The 16,816-nt window shown below is 31.0% G+C and overlaps 2 protein-coding genes across 2 annotated transcripts; one reads left to right on the top strand and one right to left on the bottom strand.

Moving 5' to 3' along the window:
• The first annotated feature begins 3,928 nt into the window (after positions 1-3,928).
• On the top strand, positions 3,929-12,101 carry LOC134719141 (uncharacterized). Its single transcript, XM_063582119.1, has 7 exons — positions 3,929-4,108; positions 5,190-5,365; positions 6,442-6,587; positions 7,109-7,328; positions 7,830-8,023; positions 9,100-9,168; positions 9,817-12,101. Exons 1-7 carry the CDS (start codon positions 3,996-3,998, stop codon positions 10,462-10,464), a joined length of 1,566 nt encoding a protein of 521 aa, XP_063438189.1. The 5' UTR covers positions 3,929-3,995; the 3' UTR covers positions 10,465-12,101.
• Positions 12,102-12,520: 419 nt separating this feature from the next.
• On the bottom strand, positions 12,521-15,939 carry LOC134718270 (uncharacterized). Its single transcript, XM_063580764.1, has 2 exons — positions 15,617-15,939; positions 12,521-13,674 (listed from the first exon to the last, which is right to left on the bottom strand). Exons 1-2 carry the CDS (start codon positions 15,816-15,818, stop codon positions 12,521-12,523), a joined length of 1,356 nt encoding a protein of 451 aa, XP_063436834.1. The 5' UTR covers positions 15,819-15,939.
• Positions 15,940-16,816: the final 877 nt, after the last annotated feature.

Raw genomic sequence — 16,816 nt, 5'->3', positions numbered from 1 at the left:
TTCTATAACATGTGACTCTTGAATGAAAAGAGTGTTACATTTTTGATTTTTTTTCCATAGTTGTAATCTTTCTCTTTTGTTTTTTTTTGGCCTAAACCTTGACAGTTTAGTGATATTATGTGAAGATTTTCACCCATTGTTTTATTTAGAGTTTATATGTGCAGTTGAATCAAAACTACATTTACAAGGAGACATATTTGTTTCACATCATATTCACAAAGTACTTTCATTAAATGTTTGGTTTTAAAGTTACACAGTATGCTATAAAAACATTGGTACATGTACATGATTATTTGTGATTTAAATATATACAGTACTGGTAAACAAAATATGTGCACATACTTCACAATGTTCATGGAAGAAAATGAGACATAACAACACAAATATATATATGCATTCATACATGTATTTAAACACATATTTTCATTTAATTGTCCCCATACATTAGATTTTACTATTGCTTTTTTGCCATAATTTGAGACTATAAATATATAATAAAAAAAAACCAGATATATTTTTTTTGTATCCTGTATAATAATTTCATTGTTATTTATTTGTAGGTTTGTTATTTTAACAGTATAATGAGATTGTAGGACTATGTACATGATGTAGGCGTTTACCATGTTTACAGTATTTACGGACACAATTGGAGTAGTTATTGTTTGCATAACATACAGAATCAGTACTTGCATTTTTTTTACAGAGGAACATGTTAGATGGTGATACATGTATTTGACTTGCGATGGATTGACAAAAGATTTTTATATTGTGGATTAAATTGGGCATTTGAAATATTTCTAATGTGTGGATTACAAGTGATATCCAAATGTTGTTTACATGATGTAAAATAGGACTATGAATATGTTCTACTATTATAAGGATTAAAATGGACGGATAATTTGTTATAAAGCAAGGATGTATCATTGAGAAGTTGTTGCGGATAGTTAGCGAGATAAACAGAAAAATTGAATTCAGATATATGTGGATTAATGAAATGATATCTATCAGGGATAGCTTCTTTATAAACTTTAAATTTGTTGGATCTATTTTATTTTTATTTCTGACAGCTATTCTATTTTCTATAAACAGTTCAAAAATATATTTATTTAATATGTTTATTGTATTTTGATTCTGTATTATTAGTGTCTTAATAAATTTGATTATCGATACAATTTTTCGTATGTATTTTTCATAAACAGGGAAGGCTGTTTTGGTGATTGTTTTATCACAACTTGACTTGTTCTCATCTCTTGTTTGTTGGATCGCATATTGAGAGCAGAAACATTTATTCATTGATTTGAGGAATGGGGTTATTTGAAAATCGTTCTTTTCCATAATAAACAATATTGTACACAGTTCATTACATATATATACATTTTCATTCACATGATTAATATTTATTTTATTACTAATTTCAAGGCATATATAATCTAGAATTATATCACACTTTGACTTACTTTTTTTTTGTATTTTTATTTTTGCATAAAAAGAAAAATAGACAAACAAGTAAAAAATATAATACAATAATTACAATTATTCATGGTTGTGTTTTAATTTGTAATTGTTAGGAGTTTTCAGATGTCCTTGGTTTTGTTGAGCCAATATCTCGGTCATGCAAAGTGTCGGTTGGTGTTGTTGCAGATCGTTTTGCTGTTTTTTGCTGCGGGGTTGTTCCAAGATATTTGTCCAGCGGACCGTGAGTTGTTTCCTGGGATTTGGATACTTTTTTCTTTTTCTTTTTTTTTTTTTGATTTTGATCAGGAGACTGTTCTATGGGTGCCTCCGACTCTGATTTAGATATGTTTTGTGTTGGTACATCCACTTTACTGGTATCTTTGGTAAGTTCGGTAATATTACTGGTTTCTTTATTCTGTGGAGTATCATCAGTATGTGAGAGATTTTGAGTCGATTGAGATGTAACAATCTCCTCATCTTTCTCCAATTCATTTTCACTTCCTTCATCTGACTCTTCTGTTGAATCCTCTGAGGCAATTTGACTGTTTTTATCAAATTCAGAAATGCATTTCTTTGAGATATGTCCGTTTTCACCACATGTCTTGCATTTCCAATCATTGCTACAGTTTGTTTTTTTGTGACCTTTTTGCAAGCATTTGGAGCATTCAATGTCTGTGTTGTTCTCATTTATTTGTCCTTTATAAAATATGAGGCCACGGTACTTGCAAATTTTTACGTTTCTTGGAATTGTGTGTGGAAAGGGTTCGCAGTGAAAAATTCTGTCACCTGTTTGACAGTTTGTCATAAACCCATCGATCCTTAATCTTTCTCTGTGATAATTGAGTATGTTGAGGTGCCAATTTTGCAGGTATCTTAACAATTGGCCATCATCGGCGGACAGTGGTATATTTTTCATCCTTATTCTCACAGTAGTTGGACTCTCTTTTTCTACATATCTTGGGTTTCTAGGGTATACTTCAATGCGTTTTTTCCTTACTGTAATTGAATTAACCACAAGTGTATTCCTGTCTTCCTCATTGTCTGGGTAGATGCGCCAGACGCCTCCAATTACCCTCTGGAGCCCGTTTAGATGGCTAGCTGGTATTGTGAGGTCAATACATCTAAACAGTTCTGTGTGTGTTAGATAGTTGTTTTTATCGGGTTTTGAGCTACCGAAAATGTCTGATTCAAGAATAAATACAGGCTTGATGTTGAAATATTCAGCGTCAGGTTCTGCATTATCTTTGGAAAAGTTGTTGTTGTTTTGTTTCAGTGCCGAGACATAGAGCCGGCCATCTTGTCATTGTCCGGATTTTCACTGTTTTGATTACTCATATTGCAAAGTATAAAACTTCTGTATAAAGATTATCTGACAGTTTCTAGATGTTAATTAACGTTTTGATTATTATTTGAATGGTTGGAGTTACTTTCACACTTGTACATAACTATAAATTGTTGTGTTATTCCGGGAGCTCTGGAAAACCGTGGTCAGCCATTCAAACCGGAAGCAGATTATAATAACAGATATTTGAAATACCCAAGAAAAAACACCGCTAGTTTTTTTTTATTTATTTGTCAAATTTTGTCTTTTGTAAAGAGTAGTCTCGAACATTGCCAATCATACCATATCTGTTACATTGTATATATTTAAAGCTTCTTGCTGACTCATGTAAAACACGCAATAGACATGGATCGATAAACTTCCGCCCACTCGTATACCCGTGGGCAACTGTCCATGGACACGTGGACCCCCGTGGACAGGTAATGCCCACTCAGTGCCCACGCCCACGGTGGGCACGTGGAAATAGCAAAATCCACGTGAGCTGTAGTGTAAGAATATTGTTCCGATGCGTTGGATAACCTTTAGTGTAAGAATATTGTTCCGATGCGTTGGATAACCTTTCTATCCGCCTTCTAATAAAAAAAAACTGTGTGATCGTATAGCCATTTCTTATTTTCCAAACTCATTCGATATTCAAGAGCTTGCAGCTCCTACTCAGACTTTGTAAAACGTCATCAGTGTCTGAGTAGAAAGTTGATGAACCAGGGGTATGTCAAAGAACGTCTCGTCCTTTTTCTAAAAAAGTTCATCGGAAGGTACCAAGACCTTGTTGATAAATATTCCGTATCAACTTCTCAAATAATACACGATGGTCTTGATGTATAGATTCTGCGTACTGATGTTGTGTATCATCTTAACAACATGTTTTATTGTTCTTTAATTTGTTTTTGTTCTATTATTAAGATTACTTTTACTGATGAATGGTTTTATGTGATATCCGTTTGACGTGGCTCGGTACTTATACATCTCGTCAATGTGTTTGTATTGGCTTTCATTTTTTGGTGATTTGTTTTGTATATGTGACTCTTTGTATTTCTTTTGTGCTTATAACGTGACTCTGTACTTTAAAAGATCCCGTCAGTATGATATTTGTCTATAATATGTCATTATGATATATTTCTATTATGAATAGGGATCATTCACGGCTTTTCACGGCAGGCGGCGCTGCGGTTCCATAAGTGGTTACTAAGTAAACAACATGGCTTCCGGTGGAGGCGGTGATTACATAACCTGGTCTGTACCAGCCTTGAAGAAGGAATTGTCGTTACGTGGGGCTGTTACAAGAGGGAGAAAGACAGATCTGATAGAAAGGTATACGATGTTGTAAAATTTTTTGGGATTCTTCCATTATAAAGCGAAAAAACACATCAGTCCAAACTACAATACATTGCATAAAAGTCAATACGTGACATACGTTTTTTCTATGCTTTTCATATACAAACACTTTTCCCAACGGCATCTATAGGTAGACAGTTCACAAATAAAGTGTTTTCATGTGCTGAATAGTCTTAAGAATAGTTCTTTATTTCATCTTAGTTGTGTTAAAAAATTTAAAAAAGCTTTGCCAGACATCATACTTGGATTGAGAGTTGTCTCATTGGCACTCACACCACATCTTCCTATATCATACTTATTTGGACTAGCTGTCATGTAGATTTGATTAATTTTTTGTTAAAAATGTATACCCCCCTCCCTAAAAAATAAAATAAATGGGTAAACAAAGTCATATCATTGGCCTTCCTTTGCTTTAGGGGTCCCAACATTACTGAATAAACTCATCTTATAAAGTTTATCAAAAGATATATATTTTTAAGATAGGGGTACTATACAGATATTTTTTTGTCTTATAATGTATAGACCATGCAGACTCAGCATTGGGAACAAATTACTTGTTAAGGTAATATAAATATGTGTAACTTTTGATACTAGGATGATTACACAATTTGTATTAACGCCTCCAATATTATGATAATATCACTGTTAAACAGACATGCACTTTGATTGTGCAAACAAACATTTTTTTTATACATGTACATATCTTTGAAGAACAATTAAAAATGGCTCTCTGTAATATCTAATATGAATGAATGAAGCACTTAGCAGACATAGTTAATTTTGAAGATATGAAAGCTCCAAAAATAACATATTTTTTTATGTGAAAATATGGTTGCATGTAAATGTATTACATTCATTTTTGAATCCTACATGTATCTGTTCATAGTATATAATTTGGCATGATTTTTATATTAATCGAACAAAGATTTCATTGTATTATTATTCTTAATATTATAATCATAATAATGTTTGAGTAGATTTTGATGCACAGTGACAGTGTAAAGATAAAAAATGTAACATTGATGATAACAAGTGTATAAATTGTTCCATTTCTTAGATTGAATGCATATGATAGAAACAAAAACTTTCAAGAGGAACCAGTTATCTTACCAGAACCATTAGATGTTGGATGGCCTGTTTCTGGGTTTAGGCAGTTACTTGCTGAGCATAAGATGGTGCTGCCAAAAATAACAAAGGAGCAGATCGATGCTTACTTTGTATATAGATTGGCAGGTAAGTTTTTATTTTCAGATGTCAAAAAATATATAAAAAAGAAGATGTGGTATGATTGCCAATGAAGCAACTGTCCACAAGATACCAAAACTTTTGAGGAAAGGAAAAAGAAAAGAAAAGAAAAACAAAACTGTAGTGGTAGCCTTTTAAAAGCCACCTGATGAGTACCCTTGGCAGGGACGAAACAGTTTTTATCTTTTACTTTAATATTATGTACTAACATGACTAATAAATCAATTTAAATCACTTTTATTATATATGTATGTATATATATATATGAATTTAAATTAAAAATAGAAATGAATGCATTTAATATGACTTGAACAATCATTATTTCATTACTAACAGTAATTGACCAGGTAGAGAGTGGTTTTTATAGCAATGACCACTTAAAATTTCAATTGACCAGTAGTATTTACCAGTATTTCCTGGTATTTACCACTGGCATGGTAAATACTAGGATTGACCACTTTTTTGCCAACCTGGTCCAAAACGACAAACATTAGCAACTATAGGTCGCTGTTCTGCCTTCAACAATGAGCAAAGCCCATACTGCATATTCAGATATAAAAGACCCTGATATGACAATGCAATGGAAAACAATTCAAATGAGAAAACTAACCTTATTTATATAAAATAACGAATGAAAAAAAAAATATGTATATATTAAAAAGAAGATGTGGTATAATTACCAATTAGACAACTCAAGCGACCAAAAACTGCAGAAATTAACAACTTTATGGGTCACTTTACAGTACCTTTTTACATTTGGTTTAATAACAAGACTAGTTATGAGAAAAAGATATGACAGGCAGAAACTTGGATACTTTACCATTATATAAATGAGTTAACAAGTATGTACATTGTACATGTTATGGTCTAGGGATTTATCAATATTTGAACAAAAAAGAAATAATTGAATGCATAAGCCCCTCAACATTACCCACTCTCGCTGACCTGTACCACAGGAATTATAAACTAACCTTCCATTTTGTTCAATTTAAGAGAAATGTCAATATAATGAATTTAAAATAGGACTGTTTTTATTATCTTATACATGTATACTTGTATTTCAGGTGACAAACAGTGTGCAGCAGATATCAAAGCACTCACAAAAGGCCAGTTGATGTATGACAGCAACAGAGTGCAAGCCTGTTCAATCAACTTTAAAGACACCAACATATTTTTAAGTGGAATAGTTGGAGCAGCCATGAAACAAAAAGTATTAATGCAGTATTTATTTTGTTCTTTGTGAAGGATATAGATGATTTGTCTTAAATTCAAATTTTGATATTTAATTGTTTAAGATATATCATTTTCCAATCCAGCTAATCAAATCAGAAATCTCATCAAACACATTTTTTTTAAATTTGAAATTATCATCTGCATTGGCAAGAAAATATATCAAATTAAAAAATCAAAGTACTTTTATTGCTTTATTCATTTCAAAGTCTCAATAAGGCCTTCAACATTGAGTAAAAAAAAACCACCTCTTCACAGGTTGAAGGCAACCATTTTTTATGGTGAGGGTAGAGTTTTTGGCAAAACAAATATGAAAGAGTTTTCTGAGTATATATATATATTTGGGGGGTTAAACAACATGAAAATAGTTAATTCAAAAATAAGAATGGAATTGAGGTCAGTAAACAATCAAATTCATCTTGATATAAGTGTAAAAAATCAATAATCTTGAGAGAAAAAAATAATGTAAACCACAATGTTTTTCAAATGACCTTTTTTCAGGTTTCATATAACTATAAAATTAGGCTGGATAAGAAAACAGGGGACCCACTCAATTCCCATTGTGAGTGTCCTGCCGGCAGAGGCCCTCATGGCACATGCAAACACTTAGCAGCTGTATTCCTGATGATGGAAGACTTTGTAAACAATGGGGCATTAAAAGTGGAAAAAACCTGCACAGATAACCTTCAGATGTTTAACAAACCAAAGTCCACATATCATGGTAAAATTCACCAATATTTTCTTAAACCATTAAAATTTCAATAATGTATGGATACTAATATTACTTTTGAAAACTGAAATAGTCACACTCTATCTGTTAACTATAAATGTATCCTGATGTACATGCAGAGAGATTTGCTCATTTGGTGAGCACCTTCATGGTCAAATGGTAGCATGTTTGCCTTGAATATGGGTTCCAAACCAGGGCTGCTTATTTAAACCAAATATTTTGAAATTGTCTGCTTCTCTCATAAGCATGTGGAATAAAAGGAAGGAGCAAATACTGATTGGATCAAAGTCAAAATAATAAGTGTAGATATGATGGTAACTTCATTTACTGGTGCATTACAAATTAATCTCAGCGTGTCCGTCTTGTGTTCAGCAGAATCATTATAATATACATATTCAGGAACATTTACATGTTTTTGTCCTGAGTTATGCATTTAATTTTCTTCCTATCTTTAAACATATACATATACATAATTATATTTCATTGTTACAGGTTCACCTATTAAAGCTGAACAGCTACCAACCAAAAGAAAGCTGTGTGATGAGTTTCTGAATGATCCTAGGCCCCTTAAGTATCGAAATGATAACACCTTCAACGATAGAGTCAGAAACCTTATGTTGAATTACTGCAGTCAAACATCAAAAGATCTCTCCATTAGATATTTATATTCCAAAGCAGATATCCAGGTATTTGTTGTTCAAAATACGCAGAAATTAAAAATAATGTTAAGGTACATGCTTTTCCTTTCACTTAAGGAGGCTTCGGGCCAGGTACAAAAATTTCAGCAAAAAAATTAACCTTTGTTTTTTTATTACAAATTTTATTATTTACACTTTCAGTTATAACTTTATGATATGGTACAAACATAACCCAAACAAATAGATCTGGTTTGGACACAGATGACTCATTGACAAAGCTCTAAGTTATCTCCCTTTGTTGCAAAAATGATTTTTGGGCATGAAAATTGAAATCTTTTTTAACTCATTGGTGACCTATATTATTTATAATGGTTTTCAAAAAAGCTGAATATCAAATAAATAATTGTAAAATTAAACTAATTTCTGTAATTTAGTTCTTTTTTTTATTTCTATATTACAAATTTTTCTCCTATAACTTCAACAGAAAAAAGGGACATTTAAAAAATGTATGCTTCTTTCGGAGGCAGATAGTTTTCTCACATTGTTCAGTTATACAAATCAAATTGGATCAAATACTTTTTATTGTTAAAATTTACAATACAGGAATGATACCAGCTGACATTTATAAAATACAAATACCAAAATTGACAAAACAAATATAGTGCAGAGACATATGTTCTCAATGATAAGATACAATTATTTCATATCTTCATTGTGGGGAGGTGTTATTAAAACTATATTATTATATAAATTCAAGCTATTACAATAAGCTTTAAAACTACAACTGTTCTTATAATAACATTATGTTTGCTTTACCTCATATTCAAATCTTACATATCCCTTCTCCAAGCTACACATACAGTACAAAAGAGCTTGTTTCCAGGATTTTATTAATCCCTAATCTAATTTCTTTTAAAATGCTGGGGCCTCTGTGACTGATAGGTATTAGTTAGTAAAACAAAAATCAATTATGCATTAAATGCTACTGCTTTCCTTCAAAGGTTTTCAAATGTGTTCCAAAGAGCATAATTTTTATTCTTTAATATAGCAAGTTCTTGTTACCTGGTATGACTGATTTTGTGAAAGTTTATTACAAATGTAGACAAAAATACTATATGTTGCAGGCAGCAGCTATTGAACATAACTACAGTACCATTCCATTCACTGAACATTGGGTTGATCATGCAGTTAAGGTAAGTATCATTGTGTTTGCATTACAGCTAATTTCCTAATCTTATAGAGCAATGTTAGCTTGCTTCCTTTGTTTGTTTATTGTACAATAGACTTTATAGTAATTTAAAAAACATTCAATTGAATTGAACTATAACATTTACAGGAAATTAGCTGTAACAAGATTTAGTTGTATCTATTTGTGATTATTGAAACTAGAATTTTTACAACACTCCTAAATAGTTTTTGAAAATACTTAATAGTAAGACATGGCAAACAAACTATTAATTCTGGCAAGTGAAGGAATTAAAAAGATCAGAATTAGCTAATGCAACACTGCTAAAACCATTCTTAGACTTAAACTAAAAAAAAACTCTTATATATGTAACAGGAATAATTCAACAATTATGGGAAAAACATTTATCAAGGACGTGCTCACTGACCAAAAATAGCAAATTAAAAGTAATCAGAAACCTCATTTCACTTTGGTTTGGTAAGTTTGTGTAATATTTATGTATTACAACTAGTTTGGCCTCAAACATTGCTGAAGAAAAATTATTTGTTGAAATGTGCATCTGGTGAAATAAGATTGATATCTGTAATAATTTTTTGTTTCATTGAGGAGGATTTTACATTTATTGTATTCAATAAATTATTCATTCAAATTTCAGGTTGATGCAAAAATGGCCCAAAAAATAGAACAGATGACAAGGGGGCAAAGTGTAAGTTCGGCTTGGTACCAATCCAGAGAATGGAGGCTAACTGCGTCCAGATTTGGGGAAATATGCAAGGCAACCTGCAGAAGAAATACAACCAAGCTGTGTGCATCCTTAACTGGGAGGAACACGTTTGCAACCCAAGCCACGCTTCATGGGAAAAATTATGAGAAGAAGGCTCTAAATGCATTCCAATCAAATTCAACACTACAAACCTCTACATGTGGTTTGTTTGTAAGTGTTGAACATCCATATTTAGGTGCAACACCTGATGCCACTGTGGGTGAGAATGGATTGGTTGAAATCAAGTGTCCTTTTAATGGAAGAAATGAAAAAATAAAACCAGGGAAATGTTTTCCATTTTTGGAATATGATGACAATGGCAATATAGTGCTTAAACAATCAAGCTACTATTATGTTCAAATACAAGGACAATTGTATGTTTCTAAGAGGGAATACTGCTATTTTGTTGTTTACACATTTTGTGATCTTTTTGTTAAAAAAATTGCCATTGACAATGCTTATTGTGAGTCATGTCTTATACCAAAATTAGAAGTGTTCTATAAGAAGTTCTTCAGACCTTACATTGCATCACAAATGTAGAACTGAATGATATACATTAAGGTGGTACCTAACACTACAGGGAGATAACTCTGTAATATCAAATAAATGTTTTATTCACGTCGTGTTGTTAAGGTAATATTAAGCTTCTCATTTATCAAAACTAGTCTTTGTCAAACTGCTATGTAACCAGTGTAAATTTTCTGACAAAATGGTTGGTTAAAATATTTAGATTTTTTTATATTTTTGTCAAAGGGTTAAAGTAAATACTTTGTCAAAATTTCAAGAAAATTAAACGAGCGAAATTAATTTTAGTTAAAGTGTTGGGTACCACCTTAAATTTTGCATATATTTAAATATATATGTATACATTAGAAAATCATTCAATTCACTTAAAGTCATTGTTTGGAACATTAAGGGCATACAATACATGTACAGGGGAGGTAATGATGTTGCTGACGTAAAATGTTATTTTTGCGACGTCAAACTGTGACATATTGGGAAAAGATGCATTTTTCAACTGTTTTTTTTTATCATTCTACATGTAATTTAAAAGGAGTTCATGAACCCCTATTTTTAAAAACGACACTTTGTTTCATTTTGCCGGGAGATTATGTGGACCAAATTTTATAAAACTGTCAAAAGTGCATTTTTTTTAATTTCGATAAATATACAGCAAAAAATGATTTTTACCATTTGATAATTATAAGTTATTTCTGAAGAAAAAATGCATAAATTTTTAGAATACTTGTAAAATACAGAAATTACAAATTATTTATCAAAAAACAACTTGTATTTATATTTTAAAACAAAAAAGTTATGTCTTTCTTACGAAAGGAAAAATATGAACACAAATCCTAATTTTGAGCAAATACACAAAATTTCAACCTCATATAACTCAAAAAGTAGCATATGAAGGTATATTTTTTATTTCATATTTAATCAGGCAAAAAATAGCCTATATGGAAATTTTCATCAAACTTATATTTATATACATATTCAAAACTGTATAATTTGCCCTTTAAGGAAAATATATATAAAGCTTCTTTGAAATAACTTATCAAATCAATAGGCCTCTTTGGGGGTACACACGTTAACATCACATTCAAATTATTGTATAGTCAGTAGTACTTTATTATTTAATTTGTTACCTTGGCATCAGCATTCATAACTCAATTTTTTATGAAATTCTCAAAATTAGTTAATTTTTCCCCAAAACAAAAGCTAACAAGAATTTCAACCTATAACATGGGTTCTCTTAATCTTATATTATAAAAAAATTCATACCTCCCTGAAATATTTTGAAAAAAAATAAAATTTACTTATGAGTATTGTTTTGAAATTATTAGGTTTCTTTTCTTGTGAATTGAATGCTACATGTAAATAATACAAATGCTACATATAATGATATTAGTGATAAATTTTCCCACCCTTTTTTTTAAAGTCAAATATCTAGACGAGGAGTTCCATTATTTGTGTTCTCACCTACATGTATCAATAAATGTAATCAAATTAATTTGTTCATTATGTTAAATGTTTTTCTGATTGAAATTATCATAAATTCCATTTTTAGGAATTTCAACTGACTATCCATCCTTAGCATGTTACTTTTCATTCTAGCATGTCAATTAATATTATTCTATGTATTTGGTATTTAACATTTATTCTGAAAGAGTTTGTGCCAAAAAACATATTTATGTAATTATCTTGAATAAAAACTTATGACACACATTAATTTTTTTTTTGCTTTAGTAGCTTAATCAACCAGACTGATGTTCTAAAACCAATAATATGATAGAAAGTTATATACAATTGGTAAAATTTGTACAGATGCCAAAAAAGTCACAATTCTCCTGAACAAAACATAAAACATAATCCCTATGAATTGATTTATATAAATATATAAATATTGATTATCATTTAAAAATCAAGAGATGATAAGGATATATGCTTGTCATTGAGACAGTTTTCACCAAAGTTTAAATGAAAAAATATAAACAATTTCACAACTGTACAGACTTCAACAATGAGAAAAACCTATATTATATACAATGTATACTATATATTAACTTTATAGCATATAAATCAATTTCATCTTTTATGCGTTTTTATGTACACTATTTTTTCTAAAATTAGAAAGGACAAAGCACACTCTGGAACCAAGTTGAAGTTTTCCACGTGGAATGCCATGTTTCAGAATTTTGTAACTTTTCGACAATCCGATTACTCTTTCGATGTGAATTCTTTTAGATGCTACTCTCCTATCATGGACCACTTCCTTGGGATCAAGTTGGGATTTCCCTTTTAAAAAGGTTGGTGTGTTAACATACACATCTTGACTGGCGAATAAATCTTGAACCATAATCCCCCTATCTGCCATTATACTGTCCCCTTTGTTAAACATTTTGATGTCTGGATTAAGTAGTTCAGATTTTTCTACAATTTGTCTGTCACTTGCAGATCCACCAAAAGCATCTGACACAAAAGTTACGGCTCCCCTCGGACTACAGCCAATCATAGTTTTCAGAGTGTTTCTATGTTTATAGTTTGACCAAGTGGTGCTTTGGCAACTCACATTTGTGGGTTTTTCAATTGGTACCTCAGTTGCATCTAAGATAACACGAGTATTGGGAAACTTTTTCTTGAAGTCAACTGGCATAGTTTCTTCTATGATTTCTTTTGATGGCCACACATCTAATTCTTTCAATTGAAAGTATAAAAAATTTATCCATGTCATGATAACTCTAGAAACTGTAGACTCTGAAATTTTGAACAACATTGCCAGTTCTACATCCTCTTTTGCCTGCCTCAATTTTATCAAGGTTAAAAACAGTTGATCTGTTGGGTGTAATAAAGAGCACTTGTACTGGAGTTCATATGCGGCTTGTCCAAGACAATGAAAAAATATCATAAAATGATCATAATCATCAAAACCAGTGTAATAATTTATCAATTTATCATTGAACTTGAAGCTTTTTATGCTAAATGTTCCAAATGAAGGAATATCACATTGAATTCCTTGGTTCTTAGATCTAGAGGAAACATCATCTACTGTTATAATAGGCTTCTCACTGTTAGGTTCAGACGAAATTACTTCTGCTTCATATGGATAATCAAAATTATTAAGTATCAGTATTGGCTCATCTGCAGATCTCTGTTTGAAACGTTTAGCTCTTGGTGATTCTTCTTTTATAGATGGTCCGAAATTAAAAATTGATGGTATTGCTTCAGCCTTCAACCGTGAACGTTCACCTAAAAAAAAGTTTTACCAAACATTATACAAAATATATTATCCCCTGAAGGTAAAGGTAAATAAAGTGTTTTATCTTGGATTGTGAGAAAGCAGTACACAAACAATCTAGTTCTGTGCTTAATTCTGAGCTTAAATAGCAATTAATCAATTTTTTTTATAAATGAAGTAAATGGGGGGGGGGGGATTATTTGAATTAAGTATTTAATCCTACATTGACATTTTGATGCCATCTCTTATTTGCAATTATATTTAGCTTACATTTACTTGTAGGTAACTACACATTATGTCATATCATGCATATATATTAATATGCATTGAATATTCTTATTGATTCTGAAATTATATTTGCATGTGAATGATGTACATGATATACATTTGTAAGTGTCTCACTGTCTTGTAACAGTCTGTGTTTGAAACATAGTAAGTTGTTTTTTCATAAACACTTGAAATTCATACCAGAAAGTTCACAATCATTCTAGTTCTGTGCTTAATTCTGACAACAAATTACATGTAGCAATCCATCAATTTTCCCCAAATTAAGTTAAGAGGAGGAAGGTATGTGTAAAAAACTATGTGAATTAAGTTTTTTTTTATCCTACATGTAGATTAAGCTTTTGATGTTGTCCCTTATCACAAGGATAAATTCTATTTTTCAAGGGTCATACCACATCTTCCTATACCTATCATAAATATCCCTTGTCACTGCACCAAATCAAGTTTCGTTTAAAATTTTATAATAAAACTGTCAACCTCTGTTATCAGCTAAGGTGTCTCCAGTGACTCAATGTTAATCCTAGCAGTTGTAGCCAGTCTTGAATTTTAACCATGAATTCATAACAAAAATAATAATGTATCCCATCCATCATTTCATGGTTGAGTAAAATGTCTGTTTTCCATGATGGCATCTGAAATATTAAAACAAGAAACCACAAAGCATCATGCTATTTAAATAAAGGTAAATTCAGAATTGTTTTTAGTGTTCCTAAGGGACAACCATTTAATGCAGGGCTTGTTTTTGTGTTGTTTTTATATTATTTCCAAATTTGGAGAGGGAAAAAAAATCTTACTGTTAATGTAAAGATATTAAAAATAATACTTTTATATATGTGACGTAAGAAATAAAAAAAACATTATGCTTTTGCTCTGACAGTAGAGATCCATACTTTTTTTCAAAGTTAAATGGTTGTTCCCTGTTAAATTATATAAGAAATGAAACTTTGTGTTTATCATTTATGATTTACACTTACAAATATTGAATGATTTGTAAGCCATAAATAAAATGTAATTGCATCAAACAATATTTTAAAATAAATCTCCAATTTGATTCATGACAACAACAAAAATTCTGAATTTACTTTGAAGTTTCTGTAATACAAGATATCATAAAGACAAAGAAAAATTATTTTTCTCTGTCTCTGAAGTTTTGAACAAAGCAATACAAAATAAACAAAGAAGAGCAATTTTTATTGATACAATATCATTTAGAAATTTAGAAATTGAATAAATTTCAAAGGAAAAATGTGTGGGTTTATCCACATCCGTGTTCAAATAATGTGACGATATTTAAAAATATGGGTCTATGTTTGACGCTTTTCAAATTTCCCCATGAAGGATTGACTTCTATCAGAAGTTCAAATGGTCCGACTTCATATATTATATATCAAGATTACTCATCTTTTTAAGCATTTTTTTTTTTCATGTTTATGTTTCACTTGCAAATTTATTCTCCTATTTCCTAGAAATTATCTGATTTACCTTGTAAACAAATGTAAAAGGGACTGGTAAAAAACTGACAAAATTTTATTATTTCAAAGAAAATTACATCACTCGTAAATACCCCCTTTTTGTGAATAATCTGTCAAAACAACTGTTTAATCGAGAATAATCAAAACAAATAAGTTTAAACATAACTGAATTCAAGAAAAATATAAATATAATAACCTAATCCAGTGGTTCTATAATCTCCTGGCGTGAAATGATTGTGACAAACTTGGTCGTATTTTCCTGGTTTCCATAACTTTTTGTTGGATGGATCAAGTCTTTTTATGGCCACTCTCCATTTCAAATTGAATTCAGTGTCTTTTGGAAATCTGTGACCGCCTTCGGAATTATTGCAGCCGGGCACACAACAATATTGGGGCATAGTATGGTCAATTTATCGACTGTTCATTTTGGTTTCTAATGTAAACAAATGCCGCGTAATGCAATTCAAGCGTCCAAGTGATTAAAGCGCTTACGACAACCACTTATGGAACACCAGCGACGTCTACAGGAAGAAAAATTACGAATGATCCCTATTACTATATACGTTGAACCACAAACGTCAAAATCAATCAATGGCGTAGTGGAATTGACAATTTTTGGATTCTCATAAATTCTATGTATAACCTTTGAACTATTTTGAATCTCGGTCTATTTCTGTAATTTATTCTTACATACTTTTGATTTTTTAACTCTGTATGCGTACATTACCTATGAAAAATTTTTAAAATTGTTTGTATGCACATTGAACAACAAATTTATGTGACGTATATAATTTTTCTAACGTCAGACACTCAAATCAATCCATGCGCAGCGACGTTAAGGGCGTTTCGAAAAAAATCCCATTTTATACTCAGGAAAAAAACATATTGAACTCAAAGTGAGTTTTCTTTGCCTATATGCCAAAAATGCACGTTAAAAGCGTAAAAAGGGGGAAAATATCTTTTCTGAATTTCATTCCAAACTTTTATTTATAGAAAAATATAAATACATTGGTGTCACGTGACTTCAAACTGAAAGTAATGACATTTCCCAAATAAGTCAAAAGGGCAGGTGCAAGATGAAATCGGATCGCCCTGGTTTTGGGCTCCCTGTGATCGGGATAACTTATTTTACTGGAAAAGTGCTGTGCCTAGTTTGATAGCAGAGGTTTTGTAAATAAAAAACAATAAAACGTTTTTTGGCACTTCAGGTTCTGAAATTTCCTTTAAACGAACGCTATATAACTAGGCACAGCACTTTTTGAAAAATTTGAAATGTCGCCGTTCTACCAATACCAGAATCGAGTAGGTTGGTATAGCTCTTGCACCTGCCCTTTTGAATTTATTTAACATGTCGTAGCATTATTGTCTTGAAATGCGAGAGAGAAACGTTTGAATG

This window comes from Mytilus trossulus, chromosome 5, assembly GCF_036588685.1.
Source record: "Mytilus trossulus isolate FHL-02 chromosome 5, PNRI_Mtr1.1.1.hap1, whole genome shotgun sequence".
In the NCBI taxonomy this organism is placed as follows: domain Eukaryota; kingdom Metazoa; phylum Mollusca; class Bivalvia; order Mytilida; family Mytilidae; genus Mytilus; species Mytilus trossulus.
Note: the sequence above shows the minus strand (reverse complement) of the source record. Positions and strands in the feature narration are given on the sequence as shown.